Source organism: Chroicocephalus ridibundus, chromosome 8, assembly GCF_963924245.1.
Source record: "Chroicocephalus ridibundus chromosome 8, bChrRid1.1, whole genome shotgun sequence".
Lineage (NCBI taxonomy): Eukaryota > Metazoa > Chordata > Aves > Charadriiformes > Laridae > Chroicocephalus > Chroicocephalus ridibundus.
Window position 1 is genome coordinate 45,698,528 of NC_086291.1, and position 15,446 is coordinate 45,713,973.

At 40.9% G+C, this 15,446-nt stretch overlaps 1 protein-coding gene across 1 annotated transcript in view; it reads right to left on the reverse strand.

Moving 5' to 3' along the window:
* LOC134520134 (uncharacterized) overlaps nucleotides 1-9,380 on the reverse strand; it is a 106,301-nt gene extending 96,921 nt beyond the window's left edge. The window contains exons 1-5 of the mRNA XM_063345129.1: nucleotides 9,326-9,380; nucleotides 6,122-6,172; nucleotides 4,425-4,555; nucleotides 2,792-2,862; nucleotides 611-776 (exon numbers count right to left, since the gene is read on the reverse strand). Of these exons, the coding sequence (XP_063201199.1) occupies nucleotides 611-776; nucleotides 2,792-2,862; nucleotides 4,425-4,555; nucleotides 6,122-6,172; nucleotides 9,326-9,380 (474 nt within the window). The remainder of the gene's footprint in view (nucleotides 1-610; nucleotides 777-2,791; nucleotides 2,863-4,424; nucleotides 4,556-6,121; nucleotides 6,173-9,325) is intronic.
* Nucleotides 9,381-15,446: the final 6,066 nt, after the last annotated feature.

A 15,446-nucleotide genomic window follows, 5' to 3' on the forward strand; every position in this document is an offset into this window, starting at 1 on the left:
CAAGCCTTATTGCAGAACATCTATTTAAGCACTGATATGTAGAAATAGCACGAGAGTGAGGGTAGTGCACATCATGCTGAAGGTCAGTCTAGAGACTGCTCTTCACAACAGAAGACGTGCAGCCATTGAGGTATCTCACCTGCACTCATGCAAACACACAGGCAACAGTGGGGTACTCTGGAATATTATTGCAGTGTAACACTGCAGAACTTGAGCTCAAGTACTGAAAAAAAAATTGCAAAGAGTTCTGAGAAGCCTGTTCCTAAAGCCTCCTGAAATTAATGAAACAAGTCATGATGAATAATCATGATTAACAAATATTGAATTTTTTCCCAGAAAACTGGTAAAGCACAAGTCCTGATGTTACAACTGCTCAGAGAACTCTGCCATACACAGCTTTACCTCAGGTAATCAAGCAGTGGATTCCAACCCTAAACAAGAATGCAAATTTTAGATAATTACATAACATTCACTACAAAAAGCAATCAGACGACCACCACCAGCCGCTCACCAGCCACAAGTGGCAAAAGCCTTTAGTTATTTACAAATAGACTCAATGTGTACAAGGGCTACCAGCCACCCTAGAGCATTACTCTACCAATCATCTCACCTCTTCAACGACTGCACTAGCAGTGGATGCTTGCGACGTCTGCAGGAGACTGAGAATGCCTCGCTTTATGTTCAGTGCCCAGGTCTGTTCATTCCTCACAGGACAGAGCTTCAGAACTTTCCCATCATGGAAAGAAAAATGAAGAGGATGCTGTTCTAGTACTTCCCTGCAATAAAATAGTTTATAGTTGCTTTTTTCAAATGGTGGCTGCAAGTCAGCTTTTGACATTAGACTGAGATTTTTTGAACAGAGCTGTTCCTCCACAATGGATCTGTCTTATTCTGTGTCTCCACTCTTTATAGCATGCCTCTATTCTTCATGAATTCACCCTGATGCTAAGAGCCCTTAAAACAAAACAAAAACCCTATCAAGATAATCACAGCATCTTCAACATAACTGTAATGCTTAATAAAGCCAACTCCTGATACATTCTTTACAAGTAATTCTACTTAGTGGCAATGATTCTTGTTTAATATACAACAGAAATTCCATTTTACAATTCAGGGTGCCTTTATCATTTGTAAGTATCTCAATTGCAAAGTAACTGCATGTACTCTTTATCATTCCTCTTCAGCTGTGATACACACAAGAAAAACTGCTTTCCAATCAACCTGTATCTTCCTGCTCCACTAGGTGTACGTACTTGGGCGCTATCCCAAAGTTATCCCCCCATCTCTGTTGTCAGTCCACTCCCTGATTTCTTTTGCTATCCAAGATTGAGAGTACGGTGTTTTCTACTTTGCCAACAGATTACTTTTTAACATTGATTTTCACTCCAAATATAATGCACTTGAATCATATATTTTCCCTCTAAATGGGGAAAAAAAGAGCCATCCAAAAGAAGAATTCTACAGTAGTCCAATGGTCAGCTCCCGTACAAGGCAATACACAGTTCATCTGCACATTAACTCTGGAACTAGCTGTTTGTCTAATCAACTGGGTCACAAAGACAACGTAAGAGAAAAACTTTTAATGCATCAACACCCGGATAAAGTCTTTCCAGGAGAAGAGACTGTGCACATGGGATAAGGTTTTCTGAACTGCTAGGCAACTGCAGATGCTTTTGCTGCTATCTGTGGAAATTACATGCATGTTCAGAGGACAAGCTAGACCACTGTATATTCACAATAGGCTGAGGCAAATGCTAATAAGGTTCACTCGTCTGAATAATTATTTTCAATAGCCAAGCTTCACTGAATGCTTTCTTTACTACTTCTATTTTTTTGGCTTCTCTGCAAAGAACAAGACACAACTGCTTTTACCCCTATGAAAATCCTACAAATAACTTCACAGAAGATGATGTGCCTGTACTCTGGTTTGAACTCCCATACCACTACCCGTACTGTGGAACACAAAGCTCTTCCTGATGAATATAAAAATTGATGCATTTACTCCAAACTTGCTCTTTTTGACCCTTTGAATTGAGTCAATTACCTCAGTTCTCAGTGCCATTTAAAGGCTGACAATCCAAGTGGCAGGACAAAGAGATAGATTACAACGCTGAGCTTAACCAGACAACAGAACGGAGTTTTTTTGACAACACAAGAAGCATCAGCTCTCTGGGAAAATACCAGGCCTCCACAGTTTGAAGAGACCTTTTTGTATAGGCATCTTCACTAGAGTCTATACCTTTGCAAGTCAGAGGGAAACACACTGACATACGTTATGAATGACCTACTAAAAACAAAAACATAAAAGGAAGAAAATGACATTAGACGAATAAATGCAGTTTAAATATCCTGGAATAAAAAAAAACCACAATGTTTTTCATGGTGAGAATCCTCCAAACCAAGAACTTTCGAAATGTACTTCAAAACTCAAGAGTCTGTACAAGTAACAACTGCAATTTAGAGAACTAGTGAGACAGCCAGCTAGAGGCCTGGTTATTTGTACCCAGAATAAGTTTGTCTACTCTCCAAATGTTTTTATATACAAAGGAATTAAAATTAGGTTCAAAAAAAACCTTTTTGGACCAAATGCCTCTCAATTTGCTAAGGGTGCTCTTATTGTGATCCTTGCTTTTTCAAAAAAAAAAAAAAAAACAAACAAAAAAAAACACACCAACAAACCCAACTAATACTAAACACAGTATGAAACAGTGTGAACAATGTCCAGTCAACAGCTGCTAAGCCATATAGCTTCAAAAAAAACCCAAGAACTAGACCAAATTAGTTTTTCTACCTTAGACTGTCCATTTCCTTCAGAGGCTCCTCTGTGGATGCAAGATTTTTCTTAATCTGTACATCTTGCACCTAGGAGCAAAGATTATAGAGCAACAAATATCACTGTCAACAGGAACTTGTGGACTTTGTCACATAAGGATATCTACATAGAATGTCACAGACAATGAAAAAAGGCTCATCACTGCAAGCAACACAACCAGAATAGCCATATCTTCAGGTTGCACATCTGAGATGGTTTACAGAAATTTCTTCTACAAAGAAGTTTCACTCACTATTAAAATCATTTTATACAGCACTATTATATCCCTAGTAGAAGCAATCTACTATATCTCTAGTAGAAGCAATCATCTAGTCTGGGGTAAAGTAGGAGCCTGCATAAACATAAGTCCTTTCTACACCCAGTTGAGAAGCAAAATGACTACCCGTCTCAGTTGACTCTTGAGACTATACCAGGTAAAGTTCTCAGTATTCAGTAGCCATTTTATAGCTTGCTTCTACTGAATTCAGAGGAGAAAATGCATACTTAAGTTCATTATGAAATTTCCTAAAGTACTTGCAATTTGGCTGGCTGTGGTAAGGAAGCACTGTTCTCAAATGGTAAATGAAAAACAGTGGCACTCTGTCCCATTTTAAGTACAGCATAGACTGCAACTGTTAGTGATTTTTTTTTTCTTAGTATCTTCTACTTTTTTACAAAGACAAGCATTCAACTACACATTGTTTTGCCTATTTTAGGAGGCCATAAATTAAGATAAAGAGCTAGAAGTTGGGGAATCCAGCCACTGATGTTGCAAGGCAGAAGACAGTACCGAAATTCTCATCTTTCATGTAAAATCACAGGACCACTGACCAGTTAATTTTATCCATATGGCCATGTTAGGACAGGGATAACTATCCTATTCTTTGTTGGCCTCATGTATATGTGTATATAGTACACACATGTCAACCCCCCGTAGAACCCATGAATTATCCCCTCTGTTAACCTGAAGGAAAAACAACGCAGATGAGAGAAGTTTATTTTTCATGCTCCCCCTGCTAAAGCACTGTAGTTCTCAAACTGGCCTACCGCAGGGCTCATCCCAGGAAAAGGTCTGTAATTTGAAACTAGTCTGTTGCTCTTGTCACTGAGAGAGAGATCTCCTGTCGAGATCAACGGAGTGTTACAAGACTGAATTTTACACTGGGCTAGGAATGGCACCAATCCAGCACATCATACAAGTTTCTCAAGTTTTCTTTAAAATGCTTGCCATTTTTAAATTACTGCTGCAGATATGAAAGTGCTTAAAAATAAACCAAATTTCTTTCAAAGGGACTAGCTTAATCTCCAGTTCCACACTTCATGTGAAAAAACTGTGAAACTGTAATGTCACTTAGGACAGAAAACAATGGTTTGTTTAATCTGCCGTTTAAAACGGGCGAATACCTAATTTGAAGCCGTGTCACATCAAAGCAATTCTGCAACTCTAATTATAAGGTTCAGAATTGAACTGGCTTTTAATTACAAGAAAAACAAATGTTTTAAACGTAGCAGTAATCCTAAAGAAAGATACAGTTCCACATCAGCTCATCCCAATCACTCAGACGATTATGACAATACTCACTTTCAAAACCATCTGGCAATTCCCCAATACCTCAATGATCACTGTGCTCTCCAGAGAGATGCCACTGCTTTTGTAAATGCCTCCCTGCAGAAACGTGTTGGTGACGGCTGAATACTTATAGCTGTACCTAGCTCTTTTGGGGAAGTACGATGCACTGTGTCCTAGGAAAAAAACCAAAAAAATGCTTTTTTAGTCTACTAGGCTTACCCCTACCCCTATTTTTTTCCCTACTTTTTAATCTTTTGGCCACTGAAATCAGCTAAACAAAGGGACAGATATTCATTCAGAACGTTCCTTTCCCATTTGGACTTGCAATTGGAAGAACTGGGTTTCTGAAAGCACCCTGCATGCTAGTGACAGCTCCAGTATGGATGGTGAAAAGAATTCTGCTTTCTCCTATGCAGATGGCCTCACAATTTCCACCGAGGCAGGAATCTGATTTCCAAGAGCAGAAAAGGAAGTCAACGCATTTATGGCGTGATAGTCTTTGCACACCTTTCAGAGAGCAGCAAAGCAGGACTTTTGCAACAGCAAGATGAAAAAGACCTGCTGATGCATTCAGTGCTTTTCATGCCCACGCTGTGAGCTACACACATGCAGACAAACTAAATGACATAGTTTTTAAGTAAAGAACTGTGGTTCTGAAAGCCTGCCTGAAAAGATCCAGGCTAAGGAAAAGAATGCATGGGAAGATAATGATTATTTGTATTTGTATGAAGACGTTGTTACGACCTGGCAAGTGTCCATGGGTAGCACTGTCTTCTACTGAATATAATGTCAGATACAATCGTGTGCTACATGGTCTCTGTATTCCTCTAATCAAAGGAGATTCTCTTCTAGGCCAGGTCATGAGAATTAACTATAAAGGATGAGAACGATGTAACCAATACGGTGTCCCTAAAAGATAAGACGACATGGTACAACCTCAACTGGGACCACTGAAGTGCAGAAGAGGGAAAATTCAAAGAAAACACTCTCCCTTCCCTCAGATGAAGATGATACCACCTGGAAAAAATGACCTCTGTAGCTCCCATAATACAGAGCTTCTTTTTCTCTACCTCACAGTGGCACTACAACACTTGAGCACTTTCACTGACAAAGGCACACAGAAATGAAGCAATGTTGAACAAATGAAGGGTCTCTAAGCTGCACTGTCTGAGTAGGTAGCCAAGAGACCAGCGAAAGATCTCCTTGCGTCCATGAGCTCCCCTTGCTCTTACGCTGAAAAGCACTTTTGCACATTCAAGTACCTGCTGGCAATGTAAATTGGAAGCGTAAGTTACAAACTACACTTCAAGCCAACCAAACCTTTCCAGGTCAATTCAATATCCTGTCTTCCCATCCATTTCTCCTTTACAGAATGTAAGCTTTGTGCCTGCTTACTGAAGGAGAAGTCTTTCTTAAGGCCTGTTTCAGTATTAAAGGAGTTAACAGTGGGTACTGGAAAAAAAAGACGCTCATATATGGCTGGGTCTTGCCCTGCATGGGTTTAGTAGTTCGCTTAGCTCTAATGTCTATGAGTTTTCTGAGTTCACAGAATGCAAACTTCAGGCAGGTCTGAGTCTGGTGAAGCTTAGGGGAACTTCTCTGCTATTTCCACGAACGCTGATCACCCAGACAAGTATCATTCTTCTGAGAACACAACATCCTTGATGAAGAGAAGGAATTTTTCAAATCCCTCCTTCCTTATCACATACAAGGCCTGAATACAGTCTTGTTTTACTCACCTACACACTCCGCGAAACAGGAAACTGCGTAACTTAAACTCTCCAAGGATCCTGCAATGACAAGTAAGATAATAGAAAAGCACTGAAAATTTGTGTGCAGCTCAGGACAGACCTTCTGCTTTTCAATTACCATGAAATAACTAAAACCAAAACATGGCCCTCAAAAAAAAAAAAAAAATACGTGAGAGTTTTGCTACCAAGTATGAAGGAACAAGACTGCTCTTGCTCCTTTCTCCACATCTGTACCACACAAGCACATACATAAAGGAATGACATACCTGAGTGTATTTATTACGGTAGGTATGGAAATGCAACAATACCATGGATTGCCAAGCAAATTAAAAAAGAGGTTCTTAATCCAAGAAAGAAATACACATTTTATACACCACACGTTTTTACATTCGTAGGCTTTTAACTTTACTGCAAGTAGGGAAAATTTCCACTTAGCTAAGATTTTTATTGCACATGGCCATTCAAGAAATCGTAAGTATCGTTTAAAGCAGAACAAGAGCAAGCTTTACTGCCCAAGCAAAACTTTTCCAGCACCAGCACACTAAGGAACACTTAAACATCACAACTCAAAGGTGGCAATTGCTTAAGACATCCTTTAATACTGGAGAGCCTGTCCTCTAATATGACTTTCATTCAGACTTTGACTGTGAGGGCAGTGAATTCAAGGGGGTGCAGAACACACTTAAACCACACAGATGGAATTGCTTCAGATTCACATCAGCACGAACAGGGAAAACACTTGGGCTGCTACATACAGAGCCTCCATTCCTTCTCTTCACTCTGTGCATGCACATCTGCACAGTAAACTAGTAAGACTCACGCTAATGCTCTGATGCTGAATGACCTTAAATAAGCCTGGCAGAATTACATTCATCAGTTATTGCAAGCACTGCTAGACAACATAAAAGTCCATGATGAACTGGAAGAAAAAATCTGTCTCATAGAGAAGTTAAGCAACAGCGAAAATTTTAGTTTATCTATTTCCTGTGCATCACTGTGATTGTCTCTACAAGCATGATGACTGGGTGCTCAAAGGGCTAGACTGATAGAAATCATGCTTCAGCACATGAAACACTGCAGATTTCTTTCACCTCTGGTAAATACACAGGTACTATGTTGAAGACTGGCCTACTGGCCCCAATTTCTTGAGAACTTCTGTGATACACTTGAGCTTAATTTACAGGAGTTTTGAGAGAGAAGCCCCATGATGAACACATTCTGTACTGCTAACACTCCCCAGCACTCAACTCAACAAGTTATCCCAAGTCCTAGGTACTGATGGGAACTTGCTAATGGCAAAATCAGTCAGATCCCAGCTGCTCATACGCACTGCAGTGATAGATGAGGAACACCCAAAATCAAATATGTGATCCTGCTGCACTTCAATATAAGGCACTTGTATGCACCACAGTGAAAGAAAATCCTACTTTATTAATAAATCACGTATTACGTGATTTAATTAGTACTAAAAGCACTCAGCCCTAACTTGCCATTATTGATAAATATTTCTTAAAAATAACTCCCTTATGAAGTTCAGTACTAAGTATAATCGTCCCCAACCTCTATGCTATGCTATATGCTAAAGAACCTCCCTGTTAAGCGTTAACTAACATCTCTGTGTTGCTCAGCTTTGTTTCCCACTGGAGACAGAAGTTAAAAGACTCTTTATTCCGATTCTGTACTTATGGATGTTTTATATATGCTATATGCCTGAAGGAAATGCTCTTGTCAAACTACAACATTTAGAAACCCCCATTAATATTATTTATTGGAACCATATTTTCCCTTCTCTTTATGCCTTTTTTTAAAATGTGAAAATTATTGGTAGGAAGAAAGAAGGGAATTCACAGCTTTGCAACAAAAATAAGAAAGTGTTTGTTTCTTCAGGACTCACTCAATTTTTATTCCCAAGTTAAAATTTAATTTTCTGGAGAGTAGAATTACATTTTTCTTTAAAAGATCTTACCCCCACATTTATATTTTCCTTCCAACAAATGCTCCTTTTTATTTTGCAGAATTAATTCTCTGTATGGAACTTCAGATTTTACCTTTAAAAAGTATGAATAACATGCTGTTTTCAAGCAGACTTGGTCTAGTGCTATGGCTATCTGCAAAACTAGAGTACTTTCTAGCATAGAGAGACCAGGTTACGTAACTTGAAAATTATCACTCGACTATTAATTTTTATAAACATGCCTATCTATACTTAAAACATATGCATTAATTTTAACATTCCAAACACACTGCATATGGAGAGAAAGAAATACACTTATCAGTTTCTTTGTGGGAAAAAAAATCATCCTTAAGGATCTAGTGCATCAGGTAAGAAAAGGGCTATCAAGCTCACCCTTTTCTTTCGAACAGTGGAAAAAGGTAGTGTTAATTTAATAGCTTTTAATGAAAAAATCAGTACAACTTATTCAAGAACTTTAAAATAAATACGGTAAGACAAACTTCATCTGTTATGTAGCATCAGATTTTTCAGATGCTGAGTACACCTCTCCAGGACCAGATTTAAGAGCACTCTCAGCTCCCATGTGGATACCCAAATGCTGTGCTCAGAATTTTTAAACGTGTTTATCACAGACAGTGCGGTAGGCTGAGCACCCTGGACAATTAGGCACTTTGTTAACTTTGTTAAGGTGCCTAAATTTAGAGTTTCTGCTCTTTGCTTTGTTCTTTTTAAATTTAAAATTTTCTTCCATAATTTATTTTGGTTCGAGAAGCAGCATGCACCTATTTCTTTCCAGTTGACAAGAGTAACAAAGGACCACATCACTGACATTTCACGATCTATTCATGATCCTTCATCTGCCAAATACCACAGTGAGCACAATTTTAGGAGACAGTACCAACATGCTATTTTCAGGTGAGACAATGAATTGACTGGCACAATCTCAATGTTTCTGTTGCTTTCCCCAGTAATGCTGAAGGAAGATGCGCTATTTAACTGCACGCCTTTATAGGTGGGAGCCCTCCCACCTGCCCAGTACCACCCAGAGAGCTCAGTAAAGCAAATTGCTACATGGTATTGAAAATCAAGACAAAGCTGCTACAAGAATTACTGCAAACCTACAAGCTATAATAATTTACAGCATCTCAGAAGTTTTGCTAGTGAGATCACTCCTTAACAGAAGTATTTTGCATTGAGAGAGATCAATCTTAGCAGAGGAAAAAGTATGTTCTACTTACTCTCTGAAGCTCCTGCCACAACAGCACAGAGTAAAATGATGGCGTGCAGCCCCATGGCCATCGAAATCACCTCCTCGGCCCAGAAGTTAACAAAACCACATCAGTTCTCCTCTCAAAGGCACCTCTGAGCAAGCCAGCAAAAGAAAATTTCCTTCACAAAGCAGGAGCTCACTCTTTCAACTCCCCTCGTCCAGCCAGAGGAGGGGCTCTGGCAGGGCAGCCTGCAGAGGGGCGGGTGTGTGTGTGTGGTAAGGGGAGAGATAGACACAAATATTCATCCAGTCTCTAACAGCATTTCAGCCTTTTTGCAAAAAACAGAGAGAGAAGCTAACCTATTAGAAATTCCACAAAACTGCAAGGAAAAGATATTAAGTATACAGCATTACAACATAGCAAATGCTCAGAACAATCCTCGCAGTAAGTTTAAAATAAAGAAATAAATTTAAAAATCACCCTAGCAATCGTTCTCTGATGACTATTCAATCAAAAAGTGCACAGAATGAAAACAAAAGCAAAAGCTTTGGTGCTGAAGGGAAGGTGTTTCCATTGGGAGCAAGCAAACTCATGTGAGGCAGATCATCCCCTCAACCAAAGTCCCAAAACGAAGATGGGTGAAATCGTGTGTAAACAATACACAAAACCACTAAACTACAGTCCTTCTGGTGGCAATCAGGTTTTTACAACACATCAGACGTGGGTCTTCCAGGGTTCACTAAACTTGTGATAAAGACCTTCCACTCCTGCTTGAGAGAGAGTCACCATCTACCTCCTGTTCTGCTGACTCATTTTTCTAGAATGGGGGCTCTCATCACACGCCTTCCCTGGCAGCCTGTGGCCACATTTACTCTCCACATGTAATAGGATCGATGGTCACTTACACCACGGAGGCACTGTCAAAACTCAGCTATGCTTGCACACCTTCTGAAGGAACCTGCTGTGGACAGACAAAGATTTATTTTCTCCCGCTGCATAAGCCTCTCTGGTTTACCCCAAGCTACTGTTTACTTCAAACCAGATTCACAAACAGAAATCATAGATAACAATCCCAGCCACCAGTACCACTGTCCCCCACCAAGCTTGTGTTGTCACAGCCTCTTGCCTGAACTTACTTTCTCCATCAGGTAACATTTGCTCAGTTCAAAATGCTTATCAATTTTACCTAAACGGAAAGCAACTTCTCACTTGTGCTTTGCATGGATCAATGACCACAGAAAATGAGAGAGAACAAGTCAAGTCTAAAGACTTAATAAAATACTCCAGGACAAATGCTGGGCCCCTTTATCAAAATCCCAGATCTACCAAATGCCAAACTCGGGGCAGCTGAGGTCTGAAACAGAATTTAAAAAAAAAAAAAAAAAAAAAAATCATCTTATGGATTTCATACAGCAGCTCAGATTTCCTATGATCAAGCCAAAGTGGTAACAGAAAGCCTTCTTCCATCTCCATTGTGGTTTTTCAGAATATTCTAATTTTGAAACTGCTTCAGAGATTTCATTATGGAAATCTTGTGACTTGCTGGGTTTCCCATTTTTGCTTTGCTGAGTTACTCAGTCTTGAATTCATTTTAATGATTCATTTTAAGATTACAGCACACCTGGGCATAGTATGTGCTCCATACGTTACCCTGCAGTCATTCAGCTCTTGGTCTACTATCAGCAGTATCAATAGAAGCAGGTAAGTTAATAGCTGGGCATGAATATAAAAACATGATGAATTTACTGGAAAATTGCTATATTGTGACATTTCTTTTCTTGAATCACTCCTATTGCCTGTTCTCCATAGTAGTCTGACTTTTAGCTGTTTATATAGTAAGATTTTTCAACATATTTCACATAGCTATTGCAAAATAACATAAAGACATAAAACTTACACTGTATTCAGTGGAAATATCAAAATTGGAATTAGAGGGAATTTCTGCCTTATTGTGGCTCTCCTAAGAACGTAACCAAATAGCAACTAGTTACAAGCAGTGTTTGTGTGCTGAGCATTTGTAGCCCTACCCACATATTAATGAATTTATAGGAAGTTTTCCACTTAGTTTATGTTAACCTCATGTATGGAACCAGTGTCCGGAGCCATCAGAGTACATAAACAGGTGCTTAATTTTAAGCATAAACCCACACCAAAAATTAAGCACGTGCTCAAATCTAAATGCTTTCTTGAAACAAGGCTGTTTTATCAGTCATTTTATCCCCTACTCAAACACCAGAAGCTCCTTAAGAAACCTTTCTGTCTCTAAATAGCTATATTTTCCTTAGAGCTCTGTGGGTGGGTTTCTCATTAAAAAAAAAATAATCCTCTTTCAGTTACATTTTTAATTTTCACCCAGAATAATTCATGCAACTCATTTCCCACAAGGAAGGAGCTTTAAGAAAGAGGGTGACCTGGAAAGGTTCTATGAACTATGCTGAGAGACAGTCTGTGCCCAAAGTCCCTGAAACAAAGCAGGGTATAACCAGATGGACAAAAAACGTCAGATCTGTTCACAAGACTGCAGCACACTAGATTTGGGGATGCCTCAGAACTGCTGCACTTGTGCAGACCAAGAACACTGCATGTATGTCTTACCAAGTGGCGAGAGAGCATTTTTCTAAGAGGTTACAAAACAGGCATCACACTCAGAAAACTAGACTCTCTGATGAGCTTTTTGAGAAGGTGACAGTGTTTAGTAAGAGACATGTTTTATAGCTTTAAGACAAATATTTAGCAACAGACATTAACATTTCAATCACAATTTCTAGAGTAACAATGTTTTCATGCAGAAACAGCTGGCATGTCATGGGAAGGCTCTCTTCAAGCACTAGGAAACAAACTTTCTGAAAAGATTCAAAAGGGAGCAACAGTTTTCATTTATCAACATTGGACATTAATGCTATTACATGTACACTTAATTTTAAGCACAAGCAATCTTGTTAACTGTAAAGGATCACATAAACGCAGATGCAAAATACATGCTTGAGCAGAGTTAAGAGAAATTCAAATGTCTGTAAGAACAGAGCAGCAGCTATTCAAAACTTTCCATCAGAAGTCACCAGTGATCCCAGTGTCTGAGAACCGGACAGGTCCAGCTTCAGCCATCACCATGACCAGAGCGTAGCTGAGTCTCTCCCTTGCTCATACCAAACTGAGGATCAACAGCCAGTAATAACACTGTGAGCCACAGACTGAATATTGACATAGAAGATCCATGTAAAATAACAGATACAGTGAATTTCTATGTAAAAACATTAATTACAGAATGAGTTACATGTCAATATATTAAGAGACTCATAGGTCAGGCTCATGTTCAAACTCAGATTCAGGCTGTGATCCTGAGGTATGTTATATATGGAAAGGACTGCTGGAACAGAGAAGCTCAAGGATTTGGGCTTTGGCTTGAAGAAAGAAAATAGAATTCAATGTTACCTGGTAACTACATCTAAATTTCTATTTTGTTCAAATTGTCTTGCTCTGCTTTTTCAGTTACAGCTGTAAATCACACTTTCCAAAATAATCAAATTTGCATTTTAATTTCAAGTTTTAACTTTGTGGCTTCCCATTTCTTAGGGAAGAAACTATATCAATAAAAATGAAAAAAAAAATCTTACCACAGCTGTATGAGCACACTCAAGAATTTATAAATCTGAGCCTGCTTCAATCTTGACAATTTCATACACCAAAGAACAAAGACATTCACAAACAAAACTCCCTGGCTTTTTTGTCAAAAATATTTCAAAGAGCTTTTTTCAGTATATCACAGATTTTGGGCACTTTGCATTCAAACTTCTATGCTAGGAATTAAATGTCTGATTTGCAGTAGACTCCTAAACGCATGACGAAGCCAAATCTTTAAGACAAAACACAGCATCAACATTAGCGTCCTGTGCACTTGACTAACTTCACTCATTTTAGTGAGCTAGTAAAGGCAGGATGCGGTTCAAGACTGAAAAATAAGCTCAACATCTTTTAAGCATTTTTTCCCTTACCTCTTCCAAAATTAGATTTTTCTAAAAAATCAAACCACCACCCCCAAAACAGGCAGACAAAGAACCTCCGAAAGAGAACTTTCCACTGTGGTGCTGCCCTAGATAACATTAAAATATTGAAGAAAATCAGGCACGTATGCTGCAAAGACACTGGTTTAATGACACACAGGAGACTGACACTGGCAGCAAGTCTGAGAAAAGCATTCACCCATTCTAATGGACATTGTACTCAAGTTTGCAAAATGAATTTAACCAAAAATACCACCTAGCACACAACAGAATAAGGATATTCATGGGCACCTGAAAACTCTACACTAGTATTGCCAAGAAAACCTGAGCTTTAACAAACCGATAAAGTACATTCTATAAAGGCCTCACAAGTTTTTTTAAATTAATATTACTCTAAAAGTCACGTTTAACCTCAATAGCCAACGGCAGGAGGAAGGTTCCCTGGGCCATGGGCCAAAATGGTGCCTCCAAACGCCAACACCTGCGCGCCCGCCGCCCCCGAGATGGCAGCAGGGGCTGCTGCAGCCCCCAGACCTGCTCTTACAACTGCTCGGTGTCTTGGCAGATTCTCCCAGTTCTGCACCCCAAAACGAGCCCGCTGCACCCACCGCCGCCGGAGCAGGCCCGCGGCCAGGGGAGGCCCTCACAGAAGGGATCGTTCCCCAGGGCAAGGCTTCGGGGAAAGGGTTCCGGATACGTTATTTCCCTGGAGGCGGGGGGGGAAAGGCCCAAAAACGGAGAAGCACTTTGAGACACGTACATTTTTCAGGCCGCCTGCTAAGAGGAACGAAGCGACGAAGGGGCGAACCGCCTTGAGCCGGGCTGTGGCAGCGTGCGCGGCTGTGGCTCCACTCCACACAGCCTCCCGGCGGGCCGGCCCCGATGGCGGCCCTCACCTGGCGCCGGGGAAGCCGAGAGACCCGCCGTGCTAAGGAGGCGGGAACGCCGCCCGGCGCTGAGGCGGGGCGAGGCGGTCCGGCCCGGCCCGGCCCGGCCCGGCCCGCCCCCGCCGTCGCCCAGGACAGCAGCTGGGACGGGCCGGGGGTGCTGCGGACGCGCGGAACCGGCCGCCGAAAAGCGCCAAAAAAGGGGATCTCGCCCACCAGGGAACTTTCGTACAACGAGCTGTCAAGAGACAGAGCGGCCCGGGCAGGCGCTGCCATCCCCCTCCCACCAAAGCGACTCGGGGGACCGTGAGAGGAGAAAGGGCTTCAGAGGCTTCGTGGGGCAGGAGGGGGAAACTGCTCAGGGCTTCTGTGTAGTCCCTGTTGTCAGGTGCAAATGCCCCATAGCTTTAGATCCTGGAGCAGTGTCTGCCATACACCTCGTTAATCACAGAATTGCCGAGCTTGGATATGACATTCAAGATCATCAAGTCCAACCACCCCCCTAGCTCTGCCAACTCCACTGCTAAACCATGTCCCTCAGTGCCACATCTACCCGTCTTTTAAGTAGCTCCAGGAATGGTGATTCCACCATGTCACTAGGCAGCCTGTTCCAGTGCTTAATAACCCTTCCAGTGGAGAAATTTTTCCTAATATACAATCTAAACCTCCCCTGGCGCAACTTGAAGCCACTTCCTCTTGTCCTATGGCCTGTTACTTGGGAGAAGAGACAAACCCCCACTTCACTACAACCTCCTTTCTTCAGGTTCTTCTTTCTCTTCTCCCAAGTCACAACCTCCTTTCAGGTGGTTGTAGAGAACGATAACGTCTTGATACAGTAAAAGTGGATGGGTTAGACATCTGCTAGGTTTAGTTGGATAAAAGGAAGTCTTGAGACATTGCATCCTTGAGTAGAATAGATAGGGAGAGATGCTAGAATAAGCTAGTTCTGTGAGAACAGGAGTTGCAAACTAAGCCAAAAGACAAACTGAGTATGCGCGAAGATCAAGTTCAACCAGCGGACACCGTGAGGAAGACTATCGACGACCACCAGAGGACCTTGGAAGACCACCAATGGACATGGATGTGCATGCGTCAAGGACGTTTGCATGTATTAGTGAGTTCTAGATGATAATATGAATATGTATATTCTGATTGCTTATAACCTTTGTAGTTGAACAACTCAGCGCGCACACTGGGGAACTGATCGCCTGTGCACCCAGTGCTGCAATAAAGAATGCCTGCTTTCTAACACTCCAAAAT